The sequence below is a fragment of the Colletes gigas genome, unplaced genomic scaffold, assembly GCF_013123115.1.
Source record: "Colletes gigas isolate AHSC1104 unplaced genomic scaffold, ASM1312311v1 Colletes_gigas_Sc00009, whole genome shotgun sequence".
NCBI lineage: Eukaryota > Metazoa > Arthropoda > Insecta > Hymenoptera > Colletidae > Colletes > Colletes gigas.
In genome coordinates, this window is record NW_025106638.1 from 2,459,050 (window position 1) to 2,478,441 (window position 19,392).

Genomic DNA, 19,392 nt, shown 5'->3' on the forward strand with positions numbered 1-19,392 from the left:
CTTCTTTACGATAGGGTTGAGAAGCTCACCGGCAAGCGGGTGTGCGTGTACGTGTCTGTGTGAGCGGAAACTTACTTGGTTCGCGGCCGACATACACAAGGACGGTCGCTACACGGATGGCCAGATCCAGCTTAGCAGTGAAAATATGATTTCCGATTATAACTCGGATTCCGGCGACTCTACCTCCTATTTGCTCGAAGCTGTTGTTTTATATCTACGGCGGACACGTAAATCGTACTCATGCAGTAGGTGCAATGCTAATTATTTTAATCGGTGCTTAAAGGATAGGATTCGTTCCGTGTGCTCGTGTTTCGTTCCAGTTACACGCGTTTCGTTCGTCGATCAATTTCTGAAATATTTTAATAAAGAACGCCGGTAAACACAGATTATACTTCAAATAAATAATACGGTGTTACTATTCTCACTATGGTACTTGCATACTACGTCCCCTATTGGCTGAAGACGATAACCTAGTCAGACATTGGTCACTATTGGTCTTCAGCCAATAGGGGACGTAGTGAACAGGCACTACTGCACGCAATGTTCGACTACGTCATCGTCTTCAGACCAATAAGGAACGTAGCAGAGAGGTACTAGAAGGTACCTCCGACCTAAGTTTTGATATATTTGCTTTTAAAACTTTGCACAGTCCTCAATTTAAGCGACAACCCGTCCGAAACAATCAATCGACTCGATCGCCAGTCCTCCAACAGTCGTTCCCGAGGCATCATTCTTGCTTCTTCCTGCGACAGGCGCAAAAAGGTCGGAAAGAAGAGCACACGGATTCGTCCGGGACGGTCAAACCAATCGATCACTGGACCCGCGATCAATCCCGATCCGAGTCTCGGGTCCAGGTAAGAAACTTTTGCTCCTTCGAGACATCAGCAACGATTCACGAGCATCGAATGCGGGCACTTACTAAACGAAAAGAACACAAGTAGACAAACCTTGGTCCTGGGCAGCGAAGAAGCGTTCCTCGTCGGAAAAACGGGAGGCGGTACGTTCTGATAAGTGTGTTTCGAGGGATCGGTGTTCCTGGGGTGCCTTGGCGCCGGTATCGGCGGCGTCGTCTCCGACCTGACGATCGTCGTCGCGATCGTGCCGGTGCTGCCGTTTTTGTGAGGGCATTTGTATATCGGTATGGTGTAAAGCTGATACTTCCTGTGAACGTTCTCGTGCCTACGGCAGAGCCTCAGAGAGTAGAACTGGGAACGTTTGTGCTTCCTTTGCCGCGGCTTCAAGCTATTGTATTTAGGCACGGGCGAGTTACTCCTAGGCATGTTGTAATCGCTATAGTGCGGCCCTAGGTGGCTCCTGGTCGATTCGTAACCGGAGCTACCGTCGCAGAGCGATGCCGTTCTGCTCAGCGGGCGCGAGGAACACGGCGATGTCGGGGCGGAATGATGCAACGTGCCATGCAAAGCCGAAACTCGGGTAAACATACGGGAAACCAACTAAAACAAAAGACAACCGGCGGCTACTTATGGCGGAACTCCGTCTACTTTTCGCTCCATCTTGAATCGACGCCTCCGCCTCGAAACTTCTCCTGTCTCCGGACTATGTACTTTCGTTTTTCAACATTTTTAACTTTAACAACACTTTGACGGCCACGTGACTCGAGTCGAGACGTCGAGGGAAATAAGTTTGGTTTAGATTTACGAATTTTAGGTTATGTAGCAGAATTAGATAAAGTATTATAATTCTCAAGTCGAGATGTGTCGAGGGAAATAAATTTGGATAGGATTTTAGAAAGGTTACGAAAATAACCAACAAATTGTAGGTTATGTTCGTTTACAATGTTCTGAAATTAAAATTTTATTCTTGCATTGTATGATTTCGATCTAGTAGCGAATGTGTTGTCTACTTGAATTTTAGGTTATGTAGCAGAATTAGACAAAGTAATTCTCAAGTCGAGATGTGTCGAGGGAAATAAATTTGGATAGGATTTTAGAAAGGTTACGAAAATAACCAACAAATTGTAGGTTATGTTCGTTTACAATGTTCTGAAATTAAAATTTTATTCTTGCATTGTATGATTTCGATCTAGTAGCGAATGTGTTGTCTACTTGAATTTTAGGTTATGTAGCAGAATTAGACAAAGTAATCCTCAAGTCGAGATGTGTCGAGGGAAATAAATTTGGATAGGATTTTAGAAAGGTTACGAAAATAACCAACAAATTGTAGGTTATGTTCGTTTACAATGTTCTGAAATTAAAATTTTATTCTTGCATTGTATGATTTCGATCTAGTAGCGAATGTGTTGTCTACTTGAATTTTAGGTTATGTAGCAGAATTAGACAAAGTAATTCTCAAGTCGAGATGTGTCGAGGGAAATAAATTTGGATAGGATTTTAGAAAGGTTACGAAAATAACCAACAAATTGTAGGTTATGTTCGTTTACAATGTTCTGAAATTAAAATTTTATTCTTGCATTGTATGATTTCGATCTAGTAGCGAATGTGTTGTCTACTTGAATTTTAGGTTATGTAGCAGAATTAGACAAAGTAATTCTCAAGTCGAGATGTGTCGAGGGAAATAAATTTGGATAGGATTTTAGAAAGGTTACGAAAATAACCAACAAATTGTAGGTTATGTTCGTTTACAATGTTCTGAAATTAAAATTTTATTCTTGCATTGTATGATTTCGATCTAGTAGCGAATGTGTTGTCTACTTGAATTTTAGGTTATGTAGCAGAATTAGACAAAGTAATTCTCAAGTCGAGATGTGTCGAGGGAAATAAATTTGGATAGGATTTTAGAAAGGTTACGAAAATAACCAACAAATTGTAGGTTATGTTCGTTTACAATGTTCTGAAATTAAAATTTTATTCTTGCATTGTATGATTTCGATCTAGTAGCGAATGTGTTGTCTACTTGAATTTTAGGTTATGTAGCAGAATTAGACAAAGTAATCCTCAAGTCGAGATGTGTCGAGGGAAATAAATTTGGATAGGATTTTAGAAAGGTTACGAAAATAACCAACAAATTGTAGGTTATGTTCGTTTACAATGTTCTGAAATTAAAATTTTATTCTTGCATTGTATGATTTCGATCTAGTAGCGAATGTGTTGTCTACTTGAATTTTAGGTTATGTAGCAGAATTAGACAAAGTAATTCTCAAGTCGAGATGTGTCGAGGGAAATAAATTTGGATAGGATTTTAGAAAGGTTACGAAAATAACCAACAAATTGTAGGTTATGTTCGTTTACAATGTTCTGAAATTAAAATTTTATTCTTGCATTGTATGATTTCGATCTAGTAGCGAATGTGTTGTCTACTTGAATTTTAGGTTATGTAGCAGAATTAGACAAAGTAATTCTCAAGTCGAGATGTGTCGAGGGAAATAAATTTGGATAGGATTTTAGAAAGGTTACGAAAATAACCAACAAATTGTAGGTTATGTTCGTTTACAATGTTCTGAAATTAAAATTTTATTCTTGCATTGTATGATTCCGATCTAGCAGCGAATGTGGTGTCTACTTGTCGGTGTGAAATGTAATAAATAATTTTTTGCAATTTGTAGAATATTAAAGAGTCTGTATACAGTATTTAAATGGATTTTATAATATCTTTTGACAAACTTCGCGTTGAACGCGTTAAGAAGTGTTGCCTATAAGTCTCTACGGGGTGTCTCGAAAAATTTTTTAAGAATTCCATTGTAAAATATGCTGCTTCATCCTAATTGCTTCTTTAATTTTATTTCGAATTGTTCACCCTTCACGACCATCTTTAATAGTAAGAATTTTTTTATTTAAAAAAAAAAAAAAAATGGAGTATTAGCAATCGTAAAAGTGTACGGAATATTTTTGATCCTTTCAATTTCCCAAATATCCTGTCTCCTCGACGAGGAATCTCTAAAAAATCGTAACGAACTTCGAGAAGCGAAAGACACGCCCCGCGAGCTAGTAATCGAGATCGCGTACGGTCGAAAAATTACTCGTGTCAGGTATTACCCGGTTATTGTTGTTCGAACGTCAACTGTGAGTCGCGGACCAACGAACAAATAGGCAAAATAAACACAAACACTGGCTGCGGGGGCGAGAACCGGTCATCGAGATTGCTATTGTCGCGTTTGATTCGCTCTCGTCTCGCGGGAGAAAACCAGCTGTCCCCACTCAGTTTTTTCATCAAACCCCTCTCGAAATGCACTCGTGGCGATCCTTGATGAAGTTACGAGGTTGTTACGACTCCTCCCCCATTTATTAACGAAGACATTATCAAGTTTCGTGAACTTTCACACGGTGTAATAAATTTATTTGGAGCAAAAGGTTATTTCACAAGTGCAACAATGTACTTTTCTAAATAGAATACACTCTCTTCGAATTACAGAGAATGTTTTAATATATATCAATATTTTAAGTTGAAAAATGTACCATTGCGCGTGAAAAGCTAATCAAAAGACGAGACAAATCTTTGACCCGCCTAACCTCGACGAGTTGAGTCGTACGCGAAGATTTCAAGGGCGACTTCCGGTCCACGGGGGCCGAGCGGGACCGGATGCCAGCGAGACGCCGTCGAGAAATTGCCGTCGAGGAATTAAAGGAAATCCAAAGGCGTTTCGGCGGAAATAAAAAGCTGCAAAATAGGCGACACTCTCTAGCGAGGCAACTCTGACGACCATAATTGCACCTACCTGGATAGGGAGACCCCAATCATCGGAAATTGCGGCGAAGTTTGGCACGCGGGATCGATAGTATCGTACAAGGTGGCCTCTCATGCTCGAACATGCGTTTCGTCGTGTTTATAACGCACAGCCAGCCGCGATCGGAAAATTAATTTATTATGCCGCTGTAATTCTGGCACGAGCCGCGACGCAATATCGATCAATCGACCGCGCGCGTCGATGACGATTTATGACGCGAACGATCGAAATATTTCCCTCCCCCTCACGGTACGAACGGACGGCGACGTGACGGCTCGCGGTTTGCACGGATTCGGACGGAATATCCATTCATTAACCTTTCACGCTCGCCCGATGCTTCTGCTATATTAAGAGGACGCTTCATCGATGTTGCTTTTCGATTCCTGACCCGTTGTGACGCTCTAAAAGTCATTGTAATTCATCGTATTTACGCTCGGTGCTCCCCAAAGGGTCGCTTTCCTAATTTAATCCACGAACCGTCCACTGTGAAGCGGCACAAACAGTTTCGACGCGGATCGAAAAATTTTCTGGGAACCACTTGTTGATGTTTAATAATCGAGCCATACGTAGAATAGTAAACGAGGAATAATAAAACTGTGACACTTGCAAAGCTTCAGGAATTTTTTTCTATATTCGAAACTTGTTTCTGTAGAAGCTTGGATGTGGATCAACAAAATTTACGACAAAGTGGGGAACAAAGCTTACAAGTTTGTAGAATTATCAACAAAATAGAAATTATTTTCCCGAAAATGGAACTGATCCATAGGAGAACTTATATATTTATTTTCCTAATATTTTTCAACACGAAAATAACCACCAAGCAGAGTGGAAGAATTTCTTCGATCATTTCCAGGAATCTTCAAACTTTGATCAAACGTATCTTGCTACGTTTCCAACACCACCGAACGATTGTAAATAAATCTTTCTCTGACAAGGAACCATCGCGAACGGTCCGGCTTCGATTTTGATGAAACTTTGTACACTTATAAAGCAGCCAAAAATAATCGACACGTATTTTTTTTTAGCTGCGGTAACTCGAGTTTAAGGGGTGAAACCACCCCTTGAAGTTTTGGCTCGAAAGGGCTATCTCGAAAACGGAAAGACATACAAAAAAATTGTTAATGGGCGAGGTTGATGGTTTCTTATGTACAATAACATGGTGTTAAAAAATTTAAAAAAATATAATTTGTTTATAACAAAAAAAAATTTATTAACTTAATTTTTCATTTTATTGAAATTTTCATAATGACAAAAAATGACGAGCATTTTATTCCAAATCCATTGGTATGCGATTTTTTAAAATTGCCTCCTACAGTTTTGCAGATTTTGATGATTTACATCTTGCGCGCACATCCATTATGGTAGTAGCCGTTCTAACTTTGATTTTAATGAAGCACAGTAGGCTTGCACTACTTTTAGAGGACAAAATCGGGAAAAATACAAGAATACCAATTTGTTGATGGAGGCTTCGTTAAGAAATTATTAACGTTTAAAGTTCCGCCCGTACTGAATTTTTTTCTCCGAAATGCCCAAGATTTCGGGGGAATGTGTAATGACCAAAAATGATTGTAATCGACCCCTGCAACCGAAAATAATTTTTTCAGAATGGTTTGAAATTTTTTAATTTTGTTGAAAAATTTCACAGATTCTCGAATTTTTTTCTCAAAAGTGCGTAGGATTTCGGGGGTATATATATTGACCAAAAATGATTGAAATTGACTCCCGCAACTGAAAATAATTTTTTTAGAACGATTTGAAATTTTTTTTTTTCCCTGAAAAATTTAGGCACCTGCACCCTGTCGATTTTTCTTAAAAATTCGTTTTTCATTTTTAATAATGTTGTTTGACGCCCTACAAAAAAGTTGGCCAATACTTTTTTGTAGCTACCTATGAGCTCTACTTCAGAAAAAAGTTTCATTGAAATATATACACTATTGTAGGAATTATGGCTGTTTGGAGATTGGACCATTTTTATGGGGTTTTTCTCATTTTGCGGGGTCAAGGATCAACTATTTGCATATTTTTACGATTTCTACGTATTCTTGATTAAAATACGCGTCGTTTGCATTTTTGAAAATTAAAATCCTTCAATCCGTTCAGAAGTTATGACATTTTAAAGATCCGCATGAAATTTTCGGACAACATTTCTGGCCATAAATTACATTTTCGATTAGGAATTTTTTTCTCGAAAGTGCGTTGGATTTCGTGGGTATATGTATTGACCAAAAATGATTGTAATTGGCCCCCGCAACCGAAAATAATTTTTTCCTGGAGGATTTGAAATTTTTTAATTTAATTTTTTAATAACTTTTTAACGAAGGCTCAATCAACAAATTGATATTCTTGATTTTCGTCTTATTTTGGCCTCTAGAATCTCTCATTAAAATTTTTCCCAAGGGTGGCCGAACTTTTCCAAATCCATTGGTATGTAATATTTTAAAATTGCCACTTACAGTTTTGCAGATTTTGATGATTTACATCTTGCGCGCACATCCATTATGGTAGTAGCCGTTCTAACTTTGATTTAGTGCAAGCCTACAGTGCTTCATTAAAATCAAAATTAGAACGGCTACTACCATAATGGATGTGCGCGCAAGATGTAAATCATCAAAATCTGCAAAACTGTAGGAGGCAATTTTAAAAAATCGCATACCAATGGATTTGGAATAAAATGCTCGTCATTTTTTGTCATTATGAAAATTTCAATAAAATGAAAAATTAAGTTAATACATTTTTTTTTGTTATAAACAAATTATATTTTTTTTAATTTTTTAACACCATGTTATTGTACATAAGAAACGATCAACCTCGCCCATTAACAATTTTTTTGTATGTCTTTCCGTTTTCGAGATAGCCGTTTCGAGCCAAAACTTCAAGGGGTGGTTTCACCCCTTAAACTCGAGTTACCGCAGTTAAAAATAAATACGTGTCGATTATTTTTGGCTGCTTTATATGTGTACAAAGTTTCATCAAAAGCGAAGCCGGACCGTTCGCGATGGTTCCTTGTGAGAACAGAGTACACATTTGTTAAACGTAAATATTCCCAAAATGTTCCGGAGCAAACAATCGCAAGCTGGAACGAACAAACTCCGCGAACTCCGATTCAACTTTTCGTTGCTCCGCTATCGGAACGTTTTCCCGAGGTAACACGATCAAAGAGTCGATCAATTGTCCGTGTTAATCGTTGACTCGCGGCGGTTGGTTAATTAGCGCGGCCCGACGGGTAAGATCAGTGTCAAGCTCGGGGTCGTCAGGTCGAACGCAAGGTTAACGACGCGAATGCGCGGGAAACCGTACAAAGGGCTCAAGCTTGCGGCCGAGTGTCAATTATAAGATTTGTAATTATTGAAATGGATGTCCGTTCGAGGCGCTGACCGTAGCGCGCGTTGAAAGGGCTTTGAACGCACCTGAGCTCGTTGAGGACAATTTCGCGTAATCACAGAAGACACACGGGTAACGCGAGACGCAAATTGGCCGACATTTACCGACTGATTATTTAGCGTACGAATCATGGAACCATTTAGTAATTTTCCTTATTAATTGTGGATCTTGGTAGACCTTTTGGTTCCGCCATCTTGTCCAGTTGGAATTATGTTTCAGTCGATCTTTATCATAAAATAGATTTGGAACAGCGAGGCAAAATGGGGATGCTATTTTAATGGGGACTTTTATATTTTACTATTTTATGGGGGGGACTTTTTATTACCGTGAGAAGATGCCCAAGTATAGACTTTTATTATTAGAGTATAATATAATAGGTAACTGATGAGTAACATTTTCTGTCGCTTGGGGGCGTATTTGATGAGTTTGAACAGATTTGATCTGGTTTGATCGGGTTTGACTAGGTTTTATTAGATTTGAATCAACTTATGAACATGCAAGAAAATTCTATTCTGGATTTTTTGTCGATGTACTGTATTTTGTGTGCTCCAATATCATCGAGATTCTAATTGTATTCAATTATAGCTACGAAAGAGGCGTTTTTGACGAGTTTGATCATGTTTGAATCAATACACAAGAAGATTTGACTTTGAATTTTTTGTTGGTGTATTCTATTATGTGTGCTCTAATATCATCGACACTATAAGTGTATACACATTTCAGCTAGGAGAGGCGTATATGATGAGTTTGACAAGGTTTGAATCAGTTTATGAACACACAAGCAGATTCTACTCTGAATTTGTTGTCGATGTACTCTATTATGTCTGCTCTAATATCATCGAGATTCTAATGGTATTCAAATTTCAGTTAGGAAAGGCGTATTGGATGAGTTTGATCAGGTTTGAATCAATTTATGAACACAAGAAGATTCTACTCTGAATTTTTTTTTGATGTACTCTACTATATGTGCTTTAATATCATCGACATTCTTATTGTATTCACATTTCAGCTAGGAAAGGCGTTTTTTATGAGTTTGACCAGGTTTGATCAAGTTTGACGAGGTTTTATCAGGTTTTTCTTGTATTTTGTGTGCTCTAATATCATCGAGATTCTAATTGTGTACAAATGTCAGCTAGGAAAGGCGTATTTGATGAGTTTGATCAGGTTTGATTAGATTTGAATCAATTTATGAACACAGAAGAATATTCTACTCTGAATTTTTTGTCGATGACTGTATTATGTCATTGAGATACCAATTGTATTCAAATTTCAGCTATGAAAGAGGCGTTTTTGATGAGTTTGACCAGGTTTGATCTGGTTTGATCGAATTTGACTAGGTTTGATCAGGTTTGAATCAACTTATGACCAAACAAGAAGATTCTTCTCTGAATTTTTTCTCGATGTACTGTATTATGTCATTGAGATACCAATTGTATTCAAATTTTAGCTATTATAGAGGCATTTTTGATGAGTTTGACCAGGTTTGATCAGGTTTGAATCAACTTATGAACACGATGTGAATTTTTTGTCGATGCACTCTATTATGTGTGCTCTAATATCATCGAAATTCTAACTGTATTGAAATTTCAGCTACGAAAGAGGCGTATTTGATGGGTTTGATCAGGTTTGATCAGGTTTGAATCAACTTACGAACACGTAAGAAGATTCTATTCTGAATTTTTCGTCAATGTATCGTATCATACGTGCACTAATGTCATCGAGATACTAATTTCTATATTGCAATTTCAGATACTAAAGAAACCAAAAATTAGAAAAAATGAAATAAAATAACCGTACACCGTAAGTGTTAAAATTAATATTGTTTCGTTTATACAGTGAGTCATCGATTAAAATAGGTACTCCTAATAGTAACCTTTAGGTATCGTCAAAATCAGATTTTTAATTTCGTGATTTCTTTTCCCGTCGTGCAGCGCGGGTCGATCTCGCGGGGGTTATTCGACCAAAAAAGCCAGTTCGCGCGTACAAAATGGTCGGGCAGCGCCCGTCGTGCATCACGGCGTCCGATTAATTACTTGAACTTGACAGACGCTCGGGTAAATTAATACGACGTCGAAATTGAAGAAGTCGGGGCACTCGCCGCGGGAGATAAATATGTAAATTATCGATCGACGGTCGCAAACGCCGCGTCCGAATGTTTATTTATTAGGGGAACGATCGCCGGGCGTGAAACGCGGAACACCAAATACCGGTTCCCCGTTATTTGTTATTCCGTTCGCCGTTCCACGGATCGAAACGATAATAGATCGACTATTTCTGCGTGCATATTCCAATAAAATATCGTCGTGCTCTCGAGCATTATTACGGGAGACTGGGTCAAACACAGTAAACGCGCGAAAACCTCTGAATAGTTTAAACCGTTTCTATTATTTCGCAGCCGTACTCACGGTCTTAATAACGTTCGATTTTAAACGGGACGTAAACGAAAGCAAACAACGAAACGATAAATTTCCAAGGTATCTGTAATAACTTATTTACGGACGTAAATTGCATAATAGCGTGGACGGAAGTTTACGATCGTTTCGTTCTATCTAATCTAGATTCGCTTAATTAAAAGATACGACGATACGAAGACTATGACAACTTTTCACGCTGCTTTTCGATCCTGTTGTTATTATTATTCGTTGGTGGGAATTTAATAATTTTTCGCGACAAAGGTAACCATGACTCCGATTTAAAAATTTTTTTAAGGGTATACCGCGAATATCCAGATGGTTCCCATCTTGTCGGAGGAAATATTACAAGGGGAATAACGGAATGCGAATTTCAATCACTCCGCGGGTTGCGTTCGATTAATTACTGGAAGCTTTTGTTAGTTTCGTCTCGTCGCCGCGGCGTTGTTTGCAAAAATCGTGATTTCTCTCGTCTTTCGACGAAAGTAAATATCGCTACGCCCACCAGCAGAATCTAAATTTTAATCAACGCATCGAGTGTTGGAGTAATTAATCAAAACGCGCGATATTCTTCCCGGTCGGTGCTTGGAAATCGTGCAAAAGTTGAAGTTGTTTTCATTTCGTCCGTTTCTCCCACTAAATTATCACTATCGTGATGCGAAAAAATATTTCAGGCTTCGAAGAGGGTGAACAACGGGATAACAAATTTGTTTAGCACCCTTACTTAATATATAATCATAGGAAAGAATCAAAATGGTACTTTTTGGTGCGAAAGTGTGAATAAAAAAGGAATAGGTTGTTCCAAGAAGCTATGATAAACATTGATAATATTTTAAAGAATTTTTTGGGGGATTTTTCAAAATACTTTCTTTGAAAAAGAATCACAAACATTGCTTCTTAATCATTTCGAGAAGTACCCTCCAGGTCTGACAGTAATAACTTACGTTGCAGTCGGTATTCACCATAAAATAAACTCAGACTCAATCGCGGGGAATGGGGATGCTACTTTGTATTATCGTGATCTTTAGAAGACACTTTAGTATAGATTTTTATTATTTAAATATAATGCAATAGGCAGCTGTAAAATAACATTTTGTGTAGCTTAAGGGCGTTTTTGATGAGTTTGACCAGGTTTGATCTGGTTTGATCGAGTTTGACTAGGTTTTATCAGGCTTTTTTGTATTTTGTGTGCTCTAATATCATCGAGATACCAATTGTATTCAAATTTCAGCTATGAAAGAGGTGTTTTTGATGAGTTTGACTAGGTTTGATCTGGTTTGGATCAACTTATGAATACACAAAAAGATTCCATCCTGAATTTTTTGTCGATTTATTGTATTATGTGTCTACTGAAGCATCGAGATACCAATTGTATTCAAATTTCAGCTATGAAAGAGGTGTTTTTGATGAGTTTGACTAGGTTTGATCTGGTTTGAATCAACTTATGAATACACAAAAAGATTCCATCCTGAATTTTTTGTCGATTTATTGTATTATGTGTCTACTGAAGCATCGAGATACCAATTGTATTCAAATTTCAGCTATGAAAGAGGTGGTTTTGATGAGTTGGACCAGGTTTGATCTAGTTTGATCTGTTATGAATCAACTTATGAACACGCAATAATATTCTATTCTGAATTTTTATCGATATACTGTATAATGCCATTGAGATACCAATTGTATTCAAATTTCAGATATGAAAGAGGCGTTTTTGATGAGTTGGACCATGTTTGATCTGGTTTGATCGAGTTTGACTAGGTTTGATCAGGTTTGAATCAACTTATGAATACACAAAAAGATTCTATCTTGAATTTTCTATCAATGTATTGTATTATGTGTCTACTGAAGCATCGAGATACTAATTCTATTCAAATTTTAGCTACGAAAGGCGTATTCGATGAGTTTGATCAGATTTTAATCAACTTACGAACACGCAAAATGATTCTATTTTGAATTTTTATCGATATACTGTATTATGTCATTCAGATACCAATTGTATTCAAATTTCAACTACGAAAGAGTCGTTTTTGATGAATTTAACCACGTTTGATCGAGTTTGACGAGGTTTGATCAATAACGAATCAACTTATGAACACGCGACAAGATTCTATTTCGAATTTTTGCCCTCGAGGTCCAACGATAATAACAAACAGTAAATCCATTCGATCGGTAGGAAGAAAATTTTTTATTTTTAGCCACGAAGACAGAAATATCGATGAGAAAACAGCCAATATCGCAAAGAATTATCTAAACTATACGGAAAGTAATTAAACGACCGATAGAAAAGGAACCGGAGCTCGCTTGAACTACCGTCCCGCGTCGTACTTTAATTCCTGAACTTTCTAGTTCCATTTGTTAGAAAGTTTGTTCGAGAGTTAATTATTTCTGCTCTCCCATTTTCCCTGGGCCCCCGTCGTCTGCGACTTTCTGAATCGGAATAATAACGCACACTTGACACGATCATAGGGAAAGTTCTGCTCGTTTCTATTTCCGAAATTAGGACCGTGTCGACAAGACGAGAGGGGGAGAAACGCGAGGCTGGGAGGGGGGAGAGGAGGGAAACTTTTATTCATTGTTATCTGCTCTTTGACGTCGGGAAGCGGACGACGGTGCACGGATGTCAGTTTTAAGGTAAAGCGTGTTCTCTGGCAAAATAACGTCGCGCGGGAAGCCGGTACTCGGGGAAAAAGAACTGTGTAGGACGGTTCGTTACAACGTTTTTTTAGGAAACCTGCTTTGCAATTCGAACGAAGCGAGCGATACTCCCGAGGAATCAGCTTTGAATAGTCGTCGGAAGCCCCGTCGTCGTCCCAGATATTTAAACTCGTCCTGAATTCCTCTTTCTCGAAAACTAAAAGGAGACTAGAGAAAAACAAAAAAAAAAAGAAACGCTAAACTTGAAGGGGGGAAAGAAGAAAAAAAAGGAATAAAATCACCGTCGAACAGACGTTACATTGTCCACGAGCTATTCATCCACCGAACTAACCCTTTCCTTCGACTGTTCTACGATTCTCCCTTGGTTCGAAATAGTTACACGTTTAATGCATTTTTAGTATGATAGAAGAAACCGCGAATATAGAAGGCAAGAAAAATATGTAGTTAATTATCTCGCAGCGAAATGAATTTTTAATTCTCTGGTACCAGTTATTATCGAAACCAATATCGTTATTCGTTAACAATAACCGGTGACCGTAGTAATTTGAACGTTCGATCGATGATTTTCATTTCGCGTTCATCAGCGGAAAGAATGTAAACAATGCTGAAATTAACCCTTTCATGCTCGAGTTATTCGAAAGGAACAAAAGAATATTTGTTTTTATACCCGTGCATGGGAACGACAGATAATCGATTCATGAAAAACGTTTCGACGTTTCGGGGAACGTCGGACGATTTTTTATTAATGCAAATGCATGCGATAATTTGCATCGAAAAGTTCTTACGCGCGACGCGGAACCTTTTCCTCGCCTTTGACCTGTAAATCCCGCCCCCGAAAATAGTTCGAAGAACCTTTGCCGTCACGGCTCTTATTGTATTTATAATATTTTATTTCGCGATTCGAAGGGGATTCCCGCGATCGCGATGGGAACGAAAGGGTTAAAAAGTAATCAACGGTGAATTTCCATGAAATTCGCCGTTCGAAGGGACGAAATTTGTATCGCTGGTGCAGAAAATAACGAGTTCCGTGATAGACGAACCGGGGGAATTTTTCATGACGAAACCGGAAACCTTTGTAAGCCTTTGAGAAATTTTCCACGGAAAAGGACCACGGGATAAACAATTGGAAAATGCTTTCCGATGTTTTCATTTTCGGCGTTTCGTAACGATACATATTCAATTTCATCGCAGAGCAGTGTGTTCCTCGATATTAAAATTAAAATGATACCCGCTTAGGGCTTGAATTTTTCTGGCCTCGTTGGCCTGGAGAAAAATTCATTTACATGGCAAAGTTATAAATAAAATTGTTACTTCACCAGTGATTGCAATACTTTTGAACAATTTCGGCTTGGAGGCTTTTTAGTCGACTATTATTATTTCAATATACAGGGCGTTCGGTTAACCCTGGGAAAAATTTTAACGGGAGATTCTAGGGGCCAAAATAAGACGAAAATCAAGAATATCAATTTGTCGATTGAGACTTCGTTAAAAAGTTATAGAAACATTTCCGGCCACACGGTATATTTTCGGTAATGAATTTTTTTCTCGAAATTACGTAGGATTTTGGGCATATGTGTTATCACCAAAAATTATTGTTATTGACCCCCGCAACCAAAAATAATTTTTTTAGAGCAATTTGAAATTTTTTAATTTCGCTGCAAAATTTCACCTACTTGAATTTTTTTCTCAGAAAGGCGTAGAATTTTGGAGGTATGTCTATTCACAAAAAATGATTATAATTGACCCCTGCAACCAACAATATTTTTTTCAGAACGATTTGAAATTTTTTAATTTCGCCGCAAAATTTCACCTACTTGAATTTTTTTCTCGAAAATGCGTAGGATTTCTGAGGTATGTCTATTCACCAAAAATGATTATAATTGACCACTACAACCAACAATATTTTTTTAGAACGATTTGAAATTTTTTAATTTGGCTGCAAAATTTCACCTTCTTGAATTTTTTTCTCGAAAATGCGTAGGATTTTCAAGGTATGTGTATTCACCAAAAATGATTATAATTGATCCCCGCAACCAACAATATTTTTTTTAGAACGATTTGAAATTTTTTAATTTAATTTTTTAATAACTTTTTAACGAAGCCTCAATCAACAAATTGATGGTTTTGATTTTCGTCTTATTTTGGCCTCTAGAATCTCCCATTAAATTTTTCCCAGAGGTGGCTGAGCACCCTGTATAATGGTTTCTTCCTCCAACAGGCATATTTGTTATAGAGATACAATGTGATGTTTGTAATAACAAACGAGCCCCGAAAACCAACGTGAGTTATCAGTGATGGTTGATACTTTTATTAGTAAAGCGATGAAATGTCTTTGAACTACATACATGCAGTTAAGAAAGTTTCCCCGGTTAACTGATTATACCAGGTTCAGATATTGAGGTCACGAGTTCGTGGGACTCTACGGAACATATAGCCAGTATCAACTACTTCGAAAGCATAACTTAATAGATGCTCGTTAGCTTTGCGTAGTATTTTATAGCTCGGGCAACAATTTCGTCGTGGAATAAACAATTCTCCCTACGCGCTACGACCAACGACCAGCTTCCATTATGATAATTCCAAGCAAAACTATTGCATCCGTTATTAAGTACCACGATTATATTTCTCACGTACTTTTCGATTCGCATCGAATTCACTAGAAAAATATTAATTTTTCTCACTGTTGACGGACCACACGTAGACCGATACTATTTGGAGCGTTAAGTTCGAGCAGCAGGGTACTTTCCTGCCTCATCCATTGTCTCGTTCGAGAGTCGGAGGAAAACATCGATCGGTTTCACGCGATAAATAATAAAACCAGCACCGTAGTCCAACAACACCCGTAATGCATTGTCTCGGGAGAAGCGGGCAGAAGAAAGTCGTAGAAGGAGTCGTTAGCTTTTTACGAGACCGTGGCGAGCGCGTTCAACGACGGCCCCCCGGTATAGTTTATGATGTCTGCCGCGCGCGAGAACCGAGGTTAATCCTCTCTTATTTAACCGAGTGGCCCCGTAATGACCGTATCGGAAGCAGAACGGTTCGTATCCCGAAGTAATTGAGTATGGACAGAAGCTGAAAGCGAAGAGGCAAGAGAGTAGATATTAGCGGGTCCCTTTGTCGACCATCTTCGGGGGCTCACAGAAGCTTTTACCAGACGCGTTCCCGTTCCCGGGGATCCATAATTCATCCCGGGAACCACTCGACTCGCCGCGAGAGATGAATATGCAAATTATTGATCAGCGGTTACATCGCGTGTCCGAATGTTTATTTATTCGAGCGACGATCCGTCACACCGTGAAACGCGAAGCATCACCGTCATCGGGTCACTCCATCGCGTCTCCATTATTCCTCGTTCACCGAAAAACAACGACACATCCGATAATTATAAATTATTGACTAAAAACAATCTTTTCTAGCTCTCTTCGTTAGCTCTCTGAGTTATCGCGTTCGACAATTTTTTCTAAAGTTATTGTAATTCGTTTCTGTAATACTTTGACTCTAGGTCGGTGCAATAATTATAAACTGTAGACTCGAACGTTTCCTTCATCTTCTTTCATCGATATCATCCCAATCGCTCTAATTCGAGTTATTGCGTTCGACAACCCTCTCCCTAGCAAGATGTATAGTTCGTTTTTTGTAACACGTTCACTCTACATCGAAAAACAACATCGACACAATAGTTATAAACTGTAGACTCGAACGCTTCCTTTATTTTCTTTCTTCGATATCACCCCAATCTTTTTCTAAATGCGATGTATAGTTCGTTTCTGTTATACTTTCACTCTACATCGAAAAACAACATCGATGCAATAATTATAAACTAAAGAACGCTTCTTTTACCTTCCTATAGCGATAACTTTCCCATGAGCGATGTATAGTTCGTAAGATTGTATAGTTCGTTTCTGTAATACTTCGACTCTAGGTCGGTGCAATAATTATAAACTGTAGACTCGAACGTTTCCTTCATCTTCTTTCATCGATATCATCCCAATCGCTTTAATTCGAGTTATTGCGTTCGACAACCTTCTCCCCAGCAAGATGTATAGTTCGTTTTTTGTAACACGTTCACTCTACATCGAAAAACAACATCGACGCAATAGTTATAAACTGTAGACTCGAACGCTTCCTTTATTTTCTTTCTTCGATATCACCCCAATCTTTTTCTAAATGCGATGTATAGTTCGTTTCTGTTATACTTTCACTCTACATTGAAAAAGAACATCGATGCAATAATTATAAACTAAAGAACGCTTCCTTTACCTTCCTATAGCGATAACTTTCCCATGAGCGATGTATAGTTCGCAAGATTGTATAGTTCGTTTCTGTAATACTTTGACTCCAGGTCGGTGCAATAATTATAAACTGTAGACTCGAACGTTTCCTTCATCTTCTTTCATCGATATCATCCCAATCGCTCTAATTCGAGTTATTGCGTTCGACAACCCTCTCCCCAGCAAGATGTATAGTTCGTTTTTTGTAACACGTTCACTCTACATCGAAAAACAACATCGATGCAATAATTATAAACTGTAGACTCGAACGCTTCCTTTATTTTCTTTCTTCGATATCACCCCAATCTTTTTCTAAATGCGATGTATAGTTCGTTTCTGTTATACTTTCACTCTACATCGAAAAACAACATCGATGCAATAATTATAAACTAAAGAACGCTTCTTTTACCTTCCTATAGCGATAACTTTCCCAAGAGCGATGTATAGTTCGCAAGATTGTATAGTTCGTTTCTGTAATACTTCGACTCTAGGTCGGTGCAATAATTATAAACTGTAGACTCGAACGTTTCCTTCATCTTCTTTCATCGATATCATCCCAATCGCTTTAATTCGAGTTATTGCGTTCGACAACCTTCTCCCCAGCAAGATGTATAGTTCGTTTTTTGTAACACGTTCACTCTACATCGAAAAACAACATCGACGCAATAGTTATAAACTGTAGACTCGAACGCTTCCTTTATTTTCTTTCTTCGATATCACCCCAATCTTTTTCTAAATGCGATGTATAGTTCGTTTCTGTTATACTTTCACTCTACATTGAAAAAGAACATCGATGCAATAATTATAAACTAAAGAACGCTTCCTTTACCTTCCTATAGCGATAACTTTCCCATGAGCGATGTATAGTTCGCAAGATTGTATAGTTCGTTTCTGTAATACTTTGACTCCAGGTCGGTGCAATAATTATAAACTGTAGACTCGAACGTTTCCTTCATCTTCTTTCATCGATATCATCCCAATCGCTCTAATTCGAGTTATTGCGTTCGACAACCCTCTCCCCAGCAAGATGTATAGTTCGTTTTTTGTAACACGTTCACTCTACATCGAAAAACAACATCGACGCAATAGTTATAAACTGTAGACTCGAACGCTTCCTTTATTTTCTTTCTTCGATATCACCCCAATCTTTTTCTAAATGCGATGTATAGTTCGTTTCTGTTATACTTTCACTCTACATCGAAAAACAACATCGATGCAATAATTATAAACTAAAGAACGCTTCTTTTACCTTCCTATAGCGATAACTTTCCCAAGAGCGATGTATAGTTCCCAAGATTGTATAGTTCGTTTTCGCAACACTCAGACTCAACAACGTATACGTTTTCACTGCGAACTCGTCGACTGTCAGACAGTTGACAAAAACAAAGACGATTTTAAACATTTGCAAACCGCACGAGTTAAAATTCGTAAATGCTATTCAAATTTACTTCGTTCAACGTTTCGGTTTGAGGATCGTTTGTTGTCCGCGATCGTTCCAGTAATTTTTCGTGCGTTCGTTAATCGACGCATAGAATGAAACGCAACGAAACCGAGCAGATATCGAATATTAGCAGAGAAAGCATTCGAGACTCGGTTCTGTGCGCTTAAAGGGCCACGTGCCACAAAGTGCAATACTCCCCCAGTTCGTTCTGTACTCCTCCGGCGTGTTTCCTGGCGTCCTCCAACGTTCCTCCTCGGGAAGGGCCCAGGCTCAGACTGCCAGCACTCGAGGTCCTTGTAATGCGATTATTTCACGGTGACTTTCCTTGCCGCTTTTCGCGGTTAAGAGCCTCGAGTATTCCCGCGCTCCTGATATTTTCGACCCCCTTTTATCAAATTACCTTCATTCGTAGCCTCGGAGTTAGCCTCTTCTCGGCAACCACGCGCCGCCTCGCGTAAGCGAAAACTATTGTCCTATTATTCGGCCCTTGGGCGGCCTTTCACGGGAACCGGGGTTGGTTTCTTTCGCAGCTTTGTCATCGCCACTCTCAATTTCGCTCTTTCTTTTTCTCCGTTCGACTCCACCGCCGCG

General features: G+C 38.5%; 1 protein-coding gene across 3 annotated transcripts in view; it reads right to left on the minus strand.

Moving 5' to 3' along the window:
• LOC122397473 overlaps positions 1-19,392 on the minus strand; it is a 484,513-nt gene that overhangs the window by 9,539 nt on the left and 455,582 nt on the right. For all 3 annotated transcript variants that reach the window (XR_006259108.1, XR_006259107.1, XM_043396627.1), the window contains one exon: positions 948-1,454. Coding sequence is in view for 1 of the 3 variants with exons in the window: in XM_043396627.1 (XP_043252562.1) it covers positions 948-1,454 (507 nt within the window). In the remaining 2 variants the exon portion in view is untranslated. The remainder of the gene's footprint in view (positions 1-947; positions 1,455-19,392) is intronic.